At 40.7% G+C, this 16,850-nt stretch overlaps 1 protein-coding gene across 1 annotated transcript in view; it reads right to left on the reverse strand.

Moving 5' to 3' along the window:
- The window catches only part of TINAGL1 (tubulointerstitial nephritis antigen like 1), a 74,977-nt gene that overhangs the window by 15,997 nt on the left and 42,130 nt on the right, over positions 1-16,850 (reverse strand). Inside the window, exons 6-8 of the mRNA XM_040337090.1 lie at positions 5,360-5,452; positions 5,129-5,243; positions 442-562 (exon numbers count right to left, since the gene is read on the reverse strand). Of these exons, the coding sequence (XP_040193024.1) occupies positions 442-562; positions 5,129-5,243; positions 5,360-5,452 (329 nt within the window). The remainder of the gene's footprint in view (positions 1-441; positions 563-5,128; positions 5,244-5,359; positions 5,453-16,850) is intronic.

Here is a 16,850-nt window from a genome sequence, read left to right on the forward strand (position 1 = left end):
AGGGTTTTCCTCTCACTTCCTGTTTTTGGACCAGAAGTGAAGTGAAACCTCCCAAATAAGAAACATATGGCAAAATAAAAGCTGACCGGGGTTATAATCCGTCTTTACTCTATCCAAAATTGAAAAAAAGCCTTTAAGAACTGACTCAAAATGTTCAGTTCCTTCTGGTTTACCTCTGTTATGGGTATACCGTTTTCTCTGTGCATCAAAAACTGTACATTTCAGGTCACATTTTTAATACTTTTTTTTAATATTGTGAAATGTACTAAAGGCATATCATTTCAAATATATTGGAGGTCTATTTATGAAGAATCACCTATTTTCACAATGGCTCTTAGAGGAAAATTGAGTGAATCTTGGATAAAAGTTGTGTAATTTCTTGACTAAAAACATTAATAGACACCTTTCTTCACAGAAAAAAAGTTTCAGAAATATGGATACCTGCAGTGGAGAATGCCCAGGAACCAGCACAGTTGCCTTGATCAAGTGGCTCATGGATCATCCCTGGCCACTTATCTGCAGCATTAAAGTAGGATGGAAGAACATCATTGTCCATGTTTACCTACATAGTGAAGAATTTAGGAGTCAGCACTGCAAGACAGAGCATGGAGAACATCTGACATAATATATACATAATATAATCCGTGTAGGGAAAAATCCATGTTAGACAATGCTAGAGTCAAGATAGGACCAAGACCACTTCTTTACTGCGCAGTACAAAGTCCAAGACATAAAAACGGAATGGAAAACCTTCATGTGCCACTCCAACTGGGAAAGGAAACCTATATAAAAAACAACCGATTTCCCAGTGTCCTATACCAGCCTCTCTTCATAGATATACAGTTACCATAACAAAATAACTACACCGAGAACCTGGATAATGGAGATAATGGATTTTAGCCCTTGTGTTTGTTGTTTTCACCATGTATCATTGCCTTTTGCAGATAAGGATTTATGGTGTGGTGTGTGAGGTATAGGTTATCACCCCCCTGTGCCACCAGCTGCAGGCAGAAGCTGAATATTGTTACTCTGCACAGGGACCTGCCTGGGACAGTACGGCTGCATAATGATCTACTCAGGAAGTAACAGCATTTTATAAATCATTAGCATAAGGTAGCTCAGTCTGATTGTTATGAAATCATTTACAACCCTGCTGTGTTGGTTATTACTCTAGAAGGGCACGGATCTCACTAAGAAATTTTCCTTTATGACAAGGTCACCAATGGGCCTACAGTGGTTTCCGTCTGGGGTCCTGTGATACTTTTTACAGGACCCTTCAAAAAGCATTCTATTTACATTTTCTGTCTAATATAAATTGAAAGTATTCTATGTTCAAAGCTAGATGCTACAGCTCTACGTAGTACTACTTATTTTTAATATTCTCCACCCCCTCAATATGTCATTTTAATTTTTAGCCTAAAAACAGAAACATATTTGCTTGGATCTTTAAAAAATATGTCAAGTATTTAATAGTGACGTACATGCTGGGAAATGGTCAAGGAATTCCTAAATAGGCAGACATTCTGAAGCATTATGGGGTCTAATCCTATGGGTCCTGACTGAATTCACTTGTCCCATCCTAAGGAATTTTCCATTCTCTGGTCTCTGGGTAGACCCCCTCCTTTTCTTTCCTCTATTGGCAGGATGGTAAAAAGACGGGTGTTCGCTCAACAGTAGCCTGCAATGATGTTTCTCTTACTACTATTCTTTATTCCGAGTGGAATGGTACTTCCTGAGTGGAAGTTGCCTGAAAAAGCTGGCTTAAATCACATTTGCATTGTGCTTCCCTGTTGGGGCCTGCCAAAAATCACACACTGACCCTAACCTCAGGAAAGAGCTATGACTGGAGGAGGGAGAATCTCTGCATTCCAGTGGCATGTTAACATACTAACCCTTTGTGACATGACAGCAATACATTCCACTCACGCTTCCTAAAGTGGACTTGGCTACGCAAACTTATTACCTTTCTCCAGATGCATCGGAAAGAACTGTCCTTCACGTTTCACGAGCCCTACATGGCTGCTGTATCTCTATCTATATATGCACTGTTTTCAAAAAACTAAAATCCTCTTGGTCATCTAGTTCATCTTAAGAGGACCACTAAAGCAAAATTACCTCTCCAAAAGAGTGTTATCCCTCAAATTCATAAAGAGTGGCATACACATTCTTTAGAATTCTGTTGTGCCTCCGCATATAAAATGTCAGTGCTTGTGACAGATTAATGTGCCTATTGGAAAAAGGTACTTGAATTTGTTGCATGGAGGCTGTCACTGAGGCTATACCTCTCCATCCTCCGTAATACTGAGTTTCCTGCCTGTCCTCTGGACATGTCACACAGACTGGTAAAGCAGTTGAAAAGTTCTGCAGTTGAGTGTACAGAGCTTGATGGGGATTCCGAGTTCCCAATCAGGTCCCCCTCCCTTGTGATGGACAGCGGATGGCAATGGGTGGATACCACTAGCTGGAGTTGGTCTAAATTACCTCCAATTTCATTATCTATAAATTTAGGGCAATTATTTTTGAACTAGTTGCAGACATACTGATACATTGTAAAAGTGGCACAAATAAGAGTTACTTAAATCCATTGCACATGTTGGAACTCATAAAAGTTGGAGTATGGCCAAAGGTCTTTTGGTTATACTTCTCCTATGGATCACAGGAGTGCAATTTGTTCTGCCCTCCTGTGATCCATTTCCAGCCGATAGCAGGCTTAAGCCTGCTGTCAGCTGGCGTCACTCAGCCGATCCAGGTTGGGGAAAGATCCTGACTTTAGTGTCGGGATCCACTCATATTCAGGGCTAGCAGCTGTCTCAGCCTCTTGGCTGTGCTGCTGGGAGACTGGGCAAGCCCCTCCCTCCCCTCCACAGCCTAGTGCTCCAGTAAGCGCTGGAGGGGCAGAGCAGTGAGCAGTGACTGACAATCACAGCTCTCTGCTCAGAGCAGCGGGGAGAACCGAGTGATCAGCAGTGTTAGATGGCTCAGTTCTAAGTGCAGAGGCGACGGGGGGCAGATTCAGCATCACATCTTGTAACCCAATACTTATTTTTTGAGAAAACTGTTGCCAGACTTATATGATTCTGGGGACAGGACTTTGTAAAGTGTTGCAAGTGATTTATTACGTCGTTATTGCCCCCCCCCCCCCCCCATGTCTTTTAACAATGTTAACACTGATTAAATAAAATGGAGATACATTTGTATAGCAGTGTCAGTGATAATATTTCTTAAAATTGGTGTGCAAAATATAGGACTAGATGGAAATAATGATACTACAGTGCCTTGAAACAGTATTCATACCCCTTGTAATTTTCCACATTTTGGCATGTTACAACCAAAAACAAATGTATTTTATTAGGATTGTATGTGATAGACCAACACAAAGTGGCACATAATTGTGAAGTGGAAGGAAAATGACAAATGGTTTTGCAATTTTTTTACAAATAAAAATGTGAAAAGTGTGGTGTGCATTTGTATTCAGAATCAGTACTTTGTAGAACCACCTTATACTGCAATTACAGCTGCAAGTCTTTTTGGGTATGTCTCCACCAGCTTTGCACATCTAGAGTGACATTTTTGCCCATTCTTATTTGCAAAATAGCTTAAGCTCTGTCAGATTGGATGGAGAGCGTCTGTGAACAGCAATTTTCAAGTCTTGTCACAGATTCTCAATTGGATTTAGGTCTGGACTTTGACTGGGCCATTCTAACATATGAATATGCTTTGATCTAAACCATTCCATTGTATCTCTGGCTGTATGTTTAGGGTCGTTGTCCTGCTGGAAGGCGAAAGTCTGCCCCAGTCTCAAGTCTTTTGCAGACTCTAAGGCCCCGTACACACGAGAGGATCCATCCGCTGGAATTGATCCGCGGACCGGCTCCAGCGGATAGATCCCCTGGTGTGTACAATCCAGCGGATCTGTTTCCGCGGATTTTTATCCCCTGGGATGGATTTCAAGCGGATAAAAATTTGAAGACATGCTTTAAAATCTATCCGCTTGAATCCATCCCAACGGATTGATCCGCTGGTCTGTACAGACTCACCGGATCAATCCGTCCGAATGGATCCCCCCCATGCATCGTAATGATTCGACGCATGCGTGGAATTCATTATATGACAGTGTCGCGCACGTCGCCGCGTCATCATCGCGGCGACGGCGCGACACGTCATCGCGATGGGATTTCGGCGCGGATTTCGATCCTATGGTGAGTACACTCCATCGGATCCAAATCCGCGGAAATCCTCGAGAGGATTTATCCACGGATAAATCCTCTCGTGTGTACTAGGCCTAACAGGTTTTCTTCTAAGACTGCACTGTATTTGGCTGCATCCATCTTCCCATCAACTCTGACCAGCTTCCTTGACCCTGCTGAAGAAAAGCAACCCAACAACATGATGCTGCCGCCATCGTGTTTCACAGTGGTGATGGTGTGTTCAGGGTGATGTGTAGTGTTAGTTTTGCGCCACTCATAGCATTTTGCTTTTAAGCCAATAAGTTCAATTTTTCTCTTATCTGACCAGAGCATCTACATGATTGCTGTGTCCCCCACATGGCTTCTCGAAAACTGCAAATGGGACCTTTTATGGCTTCCCCTTTATGATGCTGTTTGTTCACTAAGGTTCTCCAACAAACCTCTGAGGGCTTCACCGAACAGCTGTACTTATACAGGAGATTAAATTACACACAAGTTGACTATTTACTAATTGGGTGACTTCTGAAGGCAATTGATTCCACTAGATTTTAGTTAGTGTTATCTGAGAAAAGGGGGCTGAATACAAATGCACGCCACACTTTTCACATATTTATTGGTAAAAAAAAAAAAAAAAATGAAAACCGTTTATAATTTTTCTTCACATTATGTGCCACTTTGTGTTGGTCTATTACATAAAATACATTTAAGTTTTTGCTTGTAACATGACAAAATGTGGAAAATGTCCAGGGGTATGAATATTTTTTCAAGGCACTGTATATGAAAAAGTATTTATATATATATATATATATATATATATATATAGTTAAAAAAATACACAGAAACCTTGTTTGTGCACCAGGCCACAAAGAGAACCTCTCTGGAAATCATTAGTGCCCTGCTTACTTTGAATTATTACTTAAAATTAAAAGTGGCATACGTACGTGCATCTCGTTCATGTTCATCACTGAAGAGGAGGGCTTTGTGGTTCCTAATCGATACTGGATACCTTCATCTAGTATCATACCCCAAAACTGACTGTAGTTCCCAGCATTCCAGCTTCAGCAAAGAAAACAAAGGTACCGTTTTTATTTTAATATATTTTTGATGCCCAACGATAAATAAGAATTGTTGTACACAAAAAGGCAGCATGTAGCTTGGTTGAGCTCTCTTACCCATATGAGCCTCGATTAACGGCTTCAATAATTCTTGGATTGATAAGGCATGCATTCTGCTCACAGTGCCAGTTACCATCATTAGTGCATGTGCTAGAAAAAGATAAAAGCAGAGTAGTAACACGTCATACATATGCACAATACTTGATTAGATTTAATTTCTTTGATTGCATTCACTTCTTCGACCTACATTCGTCCGATCAAGGAAAAATACAATAAATCGTGGCATTTCTCAGAATCAGAAGGCACGCAGGAAAGTTTATCTGGACCTGTACAGAATTCTCTCAGGCCTAATAGAGACAAGTTGGTCTGTAAACATTTATGAATATTTGCTAAAATAAGCAAAATGTCCCTATTAAGAGGAAGGACACACTTCCTATTACAGGGATTGTCAAAACAATATTTCAGAAGCCAAAACTGTTTTTAGCTTTGGATAGAGTAAGGGATTATTAAACCCCTATCAAGTTTTTTTCTGCTGTCTGCGTCCCATAGGGAAACCTTTTTCTTGTCTTGAGGCACAGCAGGAAGTAAGAAGAAATCTCTCAAAGTAGGGAGAGACCGTTAGATGAAGTGCCAAAAGTTTAGTAATAAGGAAAAAAGGGGGGACCTACGTCCCATCAAATTTGTGGTTGGGGCTAATAGAACCATAACAATTTGCGATACACAGAAGTATAAAACAAGTAATTTTTTATAAATTAAACATGGAATATGTTAAAACATATATATTTTTTTAAATTACTGTATTTATTGGCGTATAACACTCACTTTTTTAACCTGAAAATAGAGGGTAAACTGTTATACGCAGGGGGCTGTGGAAAGTTTTTTTCCTGAAACTTCCCTCTTAAAGTTAGGGTGCGTGTTATAGGCCTGTGTGTGTTATATGCCGATAGATATATAACTCTGTCTATTCAATCAAGGGGGGTACACACACCTGAGAATATGGCAGTACCAGTTCACCCTATATTAGTTAGATTGACATGCTCGCTCAACATGTTTCACGAATATTCACTGCATTCCTCAGGAGCTTTTGTTTGTATATTCAGATGTCAAAAACAGAGACAGTATATAGTACAGGGGCAACAACACCAGCAGCAGTTCAAAAGAAGTGGGTTAGCCCCGGCATGCGCGGGAGCCCCCATGCACACACACAAGTTAGGGACGGAGGTGGCCTGGAAATCGAATGTGCAGCTTTAATAGACAGCCAAAGATTACTGTGGGGCATTTATTCTGGAATCAAATATGCATCTTCAATGTATAGCCAGGATTTGTTTTTGGTAACATAGCAACCATATACTTAAAGGGTCACTAAAGAAAAAAAATATTTTAGCTGAAATGACTGTTTACAGGGTATAGAGGCATAATAGTTAACTGATTCCTTTTAAAAATGATTAAAAATAGATAAAAACCAATCATATAATGTACCTGCAGTTTAGTTTCGTTTTTGCTGTCGTTTCCTGGTTCTCTGATGTACAGAGCCAGAGAGCCAATAGAGGGCAGTGAAGGTTTGTAAAACTAAACTGGATTGGTGCTGAGGGGTTTTAGACACACAGTAATCACACCTCCTTGATTAGTGACCACAGTGAGAAATCTCCCAGTACTGTGGTGATCAGGAAACAGACAACCAGGAAGTGTCCAGAACAGAGAGGAATTACAGCAACATCAAAGCAAAAACGAACAATGAGGACATGAAACCAGGACTGCAGTAAGGTAAAGGAAGCTATTTAGCTATAAAAAAAAATCCTTTAGTGACCCTTTAAATTTGTATGTCAGTAGCAAGACAGGTAGTCATTCAGGATAGATGGATCAACTCTCTCAGCTGTGATGAGTCCACAGATAAATGTTAGACTGAATAGGGAGGCAGTGAGGCTGTTGAGTGGATATCTTATATATTAATACTAAAAAGGTGCTTATACCTAACCTCCAACAGGTATCCAATGGGTTCACAAGAGATTCCCAGCAATCTTAGGAAGAGAGAATAACAGACACCCGGCCATATTCCAGCACCGTGTAACACACTGTAACACTGCCATCCACTGTCAATCAAATGTAAAGCAAACCTGATGGGGAGCTAGTCTCTCGATTCCTCATCGGGCTCTAGTTTAAAACTCCTCAGCCATGTGCCTGTCAGTATGACTGTGCAGAGACCGGCGAGGGAGAGAGCAAGCACACTGAGGAAGGAGCGTGACAAGTACATAACTCAGGTGCAAGCACTGTCACTTATGGGGCTGAGCCCTGTTGAGTTCCCCAGTGTGTTTGTGTGAGAATAAACCCATCAATAGTACTCTTAAGAGGAAAATGATGAGAGTTGAGGTTTGTGCTGTCAACCTAGCATTCATAACGGGTAATTTGGCAAGCTATTGGATCATTTATTACATGAGATGAACGATGCCCATGCATGGCCAGAATGATGACTTGCCCAAGAGAAAATAATGGGATTAGAATTAAGCGTACATGGAGAAGGTGAGGTAAGGGCTAAGAGAGTGGATTCCCAGTACATAACTTGCAGACAGCAAGTGACCCAATTATGCCGGTGCCTGAAGGAAATAAAATGTAGTCTCACCTTCACTAGCCAATTAGTCACAAGTTAATAGATATGCACATAGAGAAATGTAAAGGAGCATGCATTAGAAGTGTTCTAAAGATATACTTGTGAAAAGTATCGACAGTTGTTTGCAGTACCTTGAGTATTTATACCCCTTGAAATTTTCAACATTTTGTCATGTTACAACCAAAAACGTGAATGTATTTTATTGGGATTTTATGTGATAGACCAACACAAAGTGGAACATACAAATAAATACGTGAAAAGTGTGGCATGCATTTATATACAGCCCCCACTGAGTCAATACTTTCTAGAACCACCTTTCTGCAATTCTAGCTGGAAGTCTTTTTGAGTATGTCTCTACCAGCTTTGCACATCTAGAGAGTGACATTTTTGCCTATTCTTTGCAAAATAGCTCAACCTCAGATTGGATGAAGAGCATCTGAACAGCCATTTTCAAGTATTGTCACAGATTCATTTGGATTTAGGTCTGGACTTTGACTGGGCCATTCTAACACATGAATACACTTTGATCTAAACCATTCTATTGTAGCTCTGGCTGTATGTTTAGGGTCTCTTGGAAGATGAACCTCCACTTCAGTCTCAAGTCTTTTTTGTAGACTCTAAAGCCTCGTACACACGTTCAGTCCATCCGATAAAAACGGTCTGAAGGACAGTTGTCTTAGGTTAACCGATGAAGCTGACTGATGGTCCATCACGCGTACACACCATAGGTTAAATAACCAATCGTGTCATAACGCAGTGACGTAAAACACAACGACGTGCTGAAAAAAAAAACTAAGTTCAATGCTTCCAAGCATGCGTCGACTTGATTCTGAGCATGCACAGGTTTTTAACCGATGGTTTTGCATACTAACGATCGGTTTTGACCTATCGGTTAGCAATCCATCGGTTACATTTTAAAGCAAGTTTGCTTTTTTTTTTAATCGAAGGTTAAATAACCTATGGGCCCACACACGATCGGTTTTGACCGATGAAAACGGTCCATCAGACCGTTCTCATCGGTTTAACCGATCATGTGTACGCGGCCTAACAGGCTTTCTTCTAAGATTTCCCAGTATTTGGCTCCATCCATCTTCCCATCAACTCTGACCAGCATCTCTGTCCCTGCTGAAGAAAAGCATTCCCACAACATGATGCTGCCACCACCGTGTTTCACGGTGGGGTTGGTGTGTTCATGGTGATGAGTACTGTTAGTTTTCCACCACACAGCTTTTTGCTTTCAGGCCAAAAAGTTTAATTTTGGTCTCATCTGACCAGAGCACCTTCTTCTACATGGCTTCTCACAAATAGGACTTCTTATGGCTTTCTTTCAACAATGGCTTTCTTCTTGCCACTCTTCCATAAAGGCCAGATTTGTGGAGGGCACGACTCATAGTTGTCCTGTGGACAAATTCTCCCACCCGAGCTGTGGATCTCTGCAGCTTCTCCAGAGTTACAATGACCCTCTTGGCTTTTTCTCTGATTAATGCTCTCCTTGCCCGGCCTGTCAGTTTAGGTAGACGGCCATGTCTTGATAGGTTTGCAGTTGTGCCATACTCTTTCCATTTTCTTTATCTCCACAACTTTATCCCTGACCTGTCTGGTTGTTCCTTGGCATTCATGATGCCGTTTGCTCATTAAGGTGCTCTAACAAACCTCTGAAGGCTTCACTGTATTTATACTGAGATTAAAATTACACACAGGTGGACTCTATTACTAATTTGGTGACTTCTGAAGGTTCCACTAGATTTTAGTTAGGGGTTATCAGAGTAAAGGGGGCTGAATACAAATGAACGCCAAACTTTTCACATATTTATTTGTAAAAAAAAAAAAAATTAAAACCATTTATAAATTTTCCTTCCACTTCACAAGTATGTGCCATTTTGTGTTAATCTATCTCACAAAATCCATTATGTTTTTGGTTGTAACATGACAGAAATGTAGAAAATGTCAAGGCAGCACAGTGGTGTAGTGAGTAGCACTTTCGCCTAGCAGCAAAAGGGTCGCTGGTTCGAATCCCGACCACGACACCATCTGCCTGGAGTTTGCATGTACTCCCTGTGCCTGCGTGGGTTTCCTCCGGGTACTCCGGTTTCCTCCCACACTCCAAAGACATGCTGGTAGGTAAATTGGATCTTGTCCAAATTGGCCCAGTATATATATATGTATATCTGTGTTGTATGACTGTGTGTCCAAAGCGTGTCACGATCCTACGTGGTAAAATGACCGCACCAGCCAAGCAGACACTGGCTGGAAAAAGCGCCCAGAGGCGATTCAGTTCGCATGAGTAGCCCTATACAAGTCATTCATTCATTCATTACTTTTTCAAGGCACTGTACAGCCTGGATTTCTAAATATTTTATTTTTTACTTTATTGCTGCACCCATTGATTTAGGTCATTATGCACCTTCACACCTTTTTCATGAGGACTTTTATATTTAGAAAAAAACAGAGGAAGTCCCCTTGTTTTCTGGTTGGCAAGTATAGAATTCTGTATGCATACACGCTTTGTAGGTAGTATTAGTATACATTCGGTTGTCAACAAATGACATACCGTATATATTTGGTGTACCCAAAAAGAAAATATATGCACAGCATAGAAGGCGACTCTGGGTAACTGATGAGCAGAGGGGGGAATAGTGTTGTATAAATGATGAGATGTGTGTATGGTCCTTGTGCACAAAGGAGCTATGGCATGATAAGCTTGCATGCAGACATTTGGTTATGTATTAGACAAACTCCAGGGTTTGGGGATTATGAGCAGTCCTGCGTTATGCGTTTGAACACTTCAGCTTCCTTTTAAGGCTGCAAACAGAAGTCTAAGTATAGCTGAAGCATTTTCCTGGGAACCTCATCTTTCAGTTTGTGCTGATTTTTTTCCCATTTGCTCACCGCATAAAAATGACTGATATCCGATGATTGACTTGAGTATCTCATCCATCTCAGGATCGTAATGCTGCTACTTGACATTGTATTCACATTCATAAAAAAAAGGCAACATTGTGACACAAGCAGATTATTGAGGAAATAAACAGCTAGAGCTCTTGTTGCCTATTAGTAGAGAAATTATTTCCACTGAAAGATGAACCCTGAGGGGGTTATGCCCCGTACACACGATCGGATTTTCCATCGGAAAAACCTTGGATGGTTTTTCCGACTGAATTCCTCTCAAGGCTTGCCTACACATGGACGAAAGTTCAGAGAACTTTTGTGTGACCATCAAGAACACGGTGACGTACAACACTACGACGAGCCGAGAAAATTAAGTTCAATGCTTCTGAGCATGCGCCAAATTGTTTCTGAGCATGCGTCGGAATTGCTACAGACGATCGAATTTTCTGATAGGAATTTTTTCCCCATCTGAAAATTTGATAACCAGCTCTCAAACTTTTGTTGGCGGAAATTTCGATAGCAAAAAGTCCGATGGAGCATACACACGGTCAGAATTTCCGTTCAAAAGCTCACATCGGACTTTTGCTGTCGGAATGTCAGATCGCGTATACGGGGCATAAGAAGTCATAATGATTGCTATGAGCAACAGCTTCACTTACTTTGTTTTAGTTTTAAACCATCAGCCTCAAATAATCTCCAAATCGATCAAATAAAGTTTAATATGGCACATGAAATTGGAAAATATAAGAAAGAGCAGATATTTTCAGCACGAGTACAGGTCAAGTGTCAAAACTAAAAAATGTTTCTCCTCCGTTAAAATCGGTCACAAAAAAGGTTTGGTAATAGACATTTTGTGGACCTTATCTTACATGCACTATTTTCACAGTCAGGTTAATGGCAAAGTCACCCAGACAGCAGGCCTGGGCTACATTTTTTACCTATCCCGACAATTAGAGCTGTATTGGGGTGCTCTTCTCTGCCAGACCTTACAGCAGACCTCTGCTTCTGCAAGTGACATCACAGGCCATATAAAAGATTCAGGTCTTTCCCATGGTACAGTCCCTCTCACAGGACACTCATCCTCACAGGACATTACCACGTAGAGCCATTCGCACTGAATGCTCTCATGGGACACTCTGATATTGCAGTTCCACAGTACAGTCACTCATGAAAAACACTCTTACAGAACACTCTCACGGAACACTCACTCTCTGATATTGTAGTTCCATAGTAAAGTCCCTCTTACAGGACACTACATGGCACTCTCATGTGGCATTCATACAATATAGTCTCTCTAACATTAGTGCACATCGCATGGAACTCGCACCACACTACTGTGCAAATCACATCCAAAGTCTGTGCGATGCGAATTCTGCCATACATATTGTATGGCTGAATTTACATCGCATGCGGACAAAAGTTGTGCAGGATCATTTTTTTGGTCCGCACCAGAATCAGATTGCATGGGTGTGAATATTTATCCCCTTTCTGTTCTCATGTGGCTTTCCATGTGTCCACACATGTAAAGCTTTGTACCTGCTGTAGGTTAACATATACATTCCTCACCAATATGAATGTCCACAACATCTAAATAGTTTTGACACTTATTTTTATCTCTATTTACTCATTTTTGAGTGTACATGCACTCATCCTTTCACCACCTTTTTATAGTTTGTATTGCATTTCACTCACTGCATTCATTCCATGGAGGTTTATCTGGGGTATACTAATGCCTTAGCCCTGCATCTCTCTTTTTTATGTTTTTTATGCAATTAGTCTTTTTGTTGATGCTGGCAGCTAGTAGTGCAATTTTTCCTTTCTCTATTTTTATACTATGTTTTAAAACTGCTGCCAATTTTTTCATCAATAAATAGTATACTATATAAATCTCCTTGAGCTCCTGGTTGGTTAGCTTTTTTACATAGTGCCATGTTCTGGATAATATCCCCCAACCTATGGAATTTACCAAAGAGGATTCAGTACTACCGATTGATGCTTATTCACTTCCTTCATCCGGTAAGTGCGCTGTTTGGGTGAAGGCTCACATGTGGAGTTGTCCTTATGCACCTTGTGATACCTTATGGATGGATGTTATGCTATGCGTTAATATGTGCTACTTTTAGTACTACTGTCAACTGTTTATTGGAAGAATTTTCCTTTATATGGACTCTTGCTCTCAATCACAACCTCCCATATTATTATGATTATTGGGCTGTATTATACAGATTTTATATTACCTTATTAAAGCACTGCACATTGTTTAAATATACTGATTACAAACAGGGCCGCCATCAGGGGGGTACAGGCATTACACCTGTAAGGTGCCCGAATGTTCCCAGGAGCCCAGCTGCCCCCCCTACTCAGCTCGCGGCTGAGAGGAGAGAAAAAAAAAAAACACTTTCATTCCTGTAGTCCCCCCCTTTCCCTCTCATGTTTCGGTGAGAGGAGAGAGAACACTGTCGCTTTCAGTTTGCAGGAGGAAGAGGTGAGTGAGATGCCAGTGTAATTGCCAGTGTAATTTTCGGCAAAATCTCCAAAAGGCATCAAATTACAGATTAGACATTCTTATAATATGTCGAAAAAAGTTAGATTTTATTTCCATCATTTACACTTTCAAAATTACAGAAAACAAAAAAATGGCGTCTGCAAAAGTTTGGGCACCCTGCAGAATTTTTAGCCTGCACTGCCCCCTTTGCAAAGCTGAGACCTGCCAGTGTCATGGATTGTTCTCAATCATCGTCTGGGAAGACCAGGTGATGTCAATCTCAAAGGTTTTAAATGCCCAGACTCATCTGACCTTGCCCCAACAATCAGCACCATGGGTTCTTCTAAGCAGTTGTCTAGAAAACTGAAACTGAAAATAGTTGACGCTCACAAAGCTGGAGAAGGCTATAAGAAGATAGCAAAGCGTTTTCAGATGTCAATATCCTCTGTTCGGAATGTAATTAAGAAATGGCAGTCATCATGAACAGTGGAAGTTAAAGCAAGATCTGGAAGACCAAGAAAAATATCAGACAGAACAGCTCGCAGGATTGTGAGAAAAGCAATTCAAAACCCACGTTTGACTGCACGATCCCTCCAGAAAGATCTGGCAGACACTGGAGTTGTGGTACACTATTCCACTATAAAGAGATACTTGTACAAATATGGTCTTCATGGAAGAGTCATCAGAAGAAAACCTCTTCTACGTCCTTACCACAAAAATCAGCATTTGAACTTTGCAAATGAACATATAGACAAGCCTGATGCATTTTGGAAACAAGTTTTGTGGACCGATGAGGTTAACCACTTTAGCCCCGGGCCTGTTTTTCAGATTTGGTGTTTACGAGACTAAAACATTTTTTTTTGCTAGAAAATTACTTAAAACCCCCAAACATTATATATTTTTTTTCTAACACCCTAGAGAATAAAATGGCAGTCATTGCAATACTTTTTGTCACACCGTATTTGCGCAGTGGTCTTACAAGCGCACTTTTTTTTGGAAAAAATTCACTTTTTTAAATTAAAAAATAAGACAACAATAAATTTGGCCCAATTTTTTTATATATTGTGAAAGATAATGTTACGCCGAGTAAAATGATACCCAACATGTCACGCTTAAAAATTGCGCCCGCTCGTGGCATGGCGTCAAACTTTTACCCATAAAAATCTCGATAGGCGACGTTTAAAAAATTCTACAGGTTGCATTTTTTGAGTTACAGAGTAGGCCTAAGGCTAAAATTATTGCTCTCACTCTAACGATCGTGGCGATACCTCACTTGTGTGGTTTGAACACCGTTTTCATATGCGGGCGCTACTCGCGTATATGTTCGCTTCTATGCGCGAGCTCGACGGGGCGCTTTAACATTTTTTGGGGGTTTTCGCATTTATTTTTATTTATTTTACAATTTTTAACACTGAAATAATACAAAAAAAAAATTATCACTTTCATTCCTATTACAAGGAATGTAAACATCCCTTGTAATAGAAAAAAGCATGACAGGTCCTCTTAAATATGAGATCTGGGGTCAAAAAGACCTCAGATCTCATATTTAGGCTTAAATGCAAAAAAAAAAAAAAAAAATATTGGAAATGTCATTTTTTCAAATGACAAAAAAAAAAATGTTGCTTTAAGACGCTGGGCGGGACTGACGTTTTGACGTCACTTCCGCCCAGCAGAGCTATGGGGACGGGTGAAGGAGATTTTTCCTTCAGTCTCGTCCCCAGTCACCAGCCGAACGGTCCCGATTGCCTCCGCCGCTACCGACGGCTACGGTAAGCGGCGGAGGGCGCGGGAGAGCGGCGGGAGGGGGGGGGCCCTCTCCCGCCACCGATAACGGCGATCTCGCGGCGAATCCGCCGTGGAGACCGCCGTTATCGTGTACCGGACCGCCCACTGAAGAGATGAATATCTCGATTGTGGCAGCAGCTGCTGCCGTTACCGAGATATTCATCTTTAAAGTGATGACGACGGTGGGCGGTCGGTAACTAGTTAAAATATAACTTTTTGGCCGGAATGAGCAAAGGTACGTTTGGAGAAGAAAGGGCACAGAATTTAATGAAAAGAACCTCTGTCCAACTGTTAAGCATGGGGGTGGATCAATCATGCTTTGGGGTTGTATTGCAGCCAGTGGTACAGGGAACATTTCACGAGTAGAAGGAAAAATGGATTCAATAAAATGTTAGCAAATTTTTAATAGTAAATTGATGCCATCTGTGAAAAAGCTGAAGTTAAAGAGAGGATGGCTTCTACAAATGGATAATGATCCTAAACACACCTCAAAATCCACAGGGGATTACATCAAGAGGCGTAAACTGAAGGTTTTGCCATGGCCTTCACAATCTCCTGACCTCAACATAATTGATAATCTATGGATAGACCTTAAAAGAGCAGTGCGTGACAGACAGCCCAGAAATCTCAAAGAACTGGAAGACTTTTGTAAGGAAGAATGGGCAAAGATACCTCAAACAAGAATTGAAAGACTCTTGGCTGGCTACAAAAAGCGTTTACAAGCTGTGATACTTGCCAAAGAGGGCAGTACAAGATATTACCTCTGCAGGGTGCCCAAACTTTTGCAGACGCCATTTTTTTGTTTTCTGCATTTTTGAAAGTGTAAATGATGGAAATAAAATCTAACTTTTTTTGACATATTATAAGAATGTCTAATCTGTAATTTGATGCCTTTTGGAGATTTTTCCATCTTTCCTTGGCTTCGTTATGCACATTAATACAAATTTTTACCTGGGGTGCCCAAACTTTCGATCCCCACTCTACTAATGCTAGCAGCATAAGGAATAAAAATAGTTCATGTTGATTTTTGGAGATAAAAGGATATTGTTTAGTGTCACTTTAAATGACATAGGAGTTATAAGTAAATGATTAATTCGACATATTTGAAAAACTTCTGCAGCTGTGATTCCTCCTAAAAGAAAACAGCCTGACGGTGCTCCCTCATTTTCCTCCAGTCCACAGATGTACCTCCTGGCACTCGGATTGTACATACTGTATATGGTGGACCGCCCTTGTATGCCCATCTGTGAGGTGGTCACTAGATGCAATTATACCACAAACACTTTCACAAGTTGCACATAATGTAAGAAATGTAAAATTTTATACTCCAAAACTGATGAAAACCCTGAGCTAACGACATTCATAAAACATTGACGGGCACTCAAGACTGCAAAAAACACTTCGTAAATATTTATTTAATCGCTCTCAGCGTGTAACTGTTCTGTGTCAACGCCAAGAAAGTGCTATTCATAGCAAACAATATAAGATACAAATTATGAGAGTCACCATTGTCACGTGGGAGGTTTTAGGATGATTATTCATAATCTCATATTGATATTGCCCTTTGTGTATAAATCATCCATAATGGCCTTTTTTAAGGTCACTGTGGACAGAAACACCTTAATGTACACTGCAAGCTTGCTTAAAGTCAAGTGTACCTGAAAGTATTATACTAGGTATAGGTGGGCGGCACTGTGGTGGTTAGTACTTCTGCCTTGCAGTCATGGGGTCCACAGTTCAAATCCTGGTCAGGACACTATCTACAAGGTGTTTTCTGGTCTCCC

The sequence above is a fragment of the Rana temporaria genome, chromosome 2 (assembly GCF_905171775.1).
Source record: "Rana temporaria chromosome 2, aRanTem1.1, whole genome shotgun sequence".
NCBI lineage: Eukaryota > Metazoa > Chordata > Amphibia > Anura > Ranidae > Rana > Rana temporaria.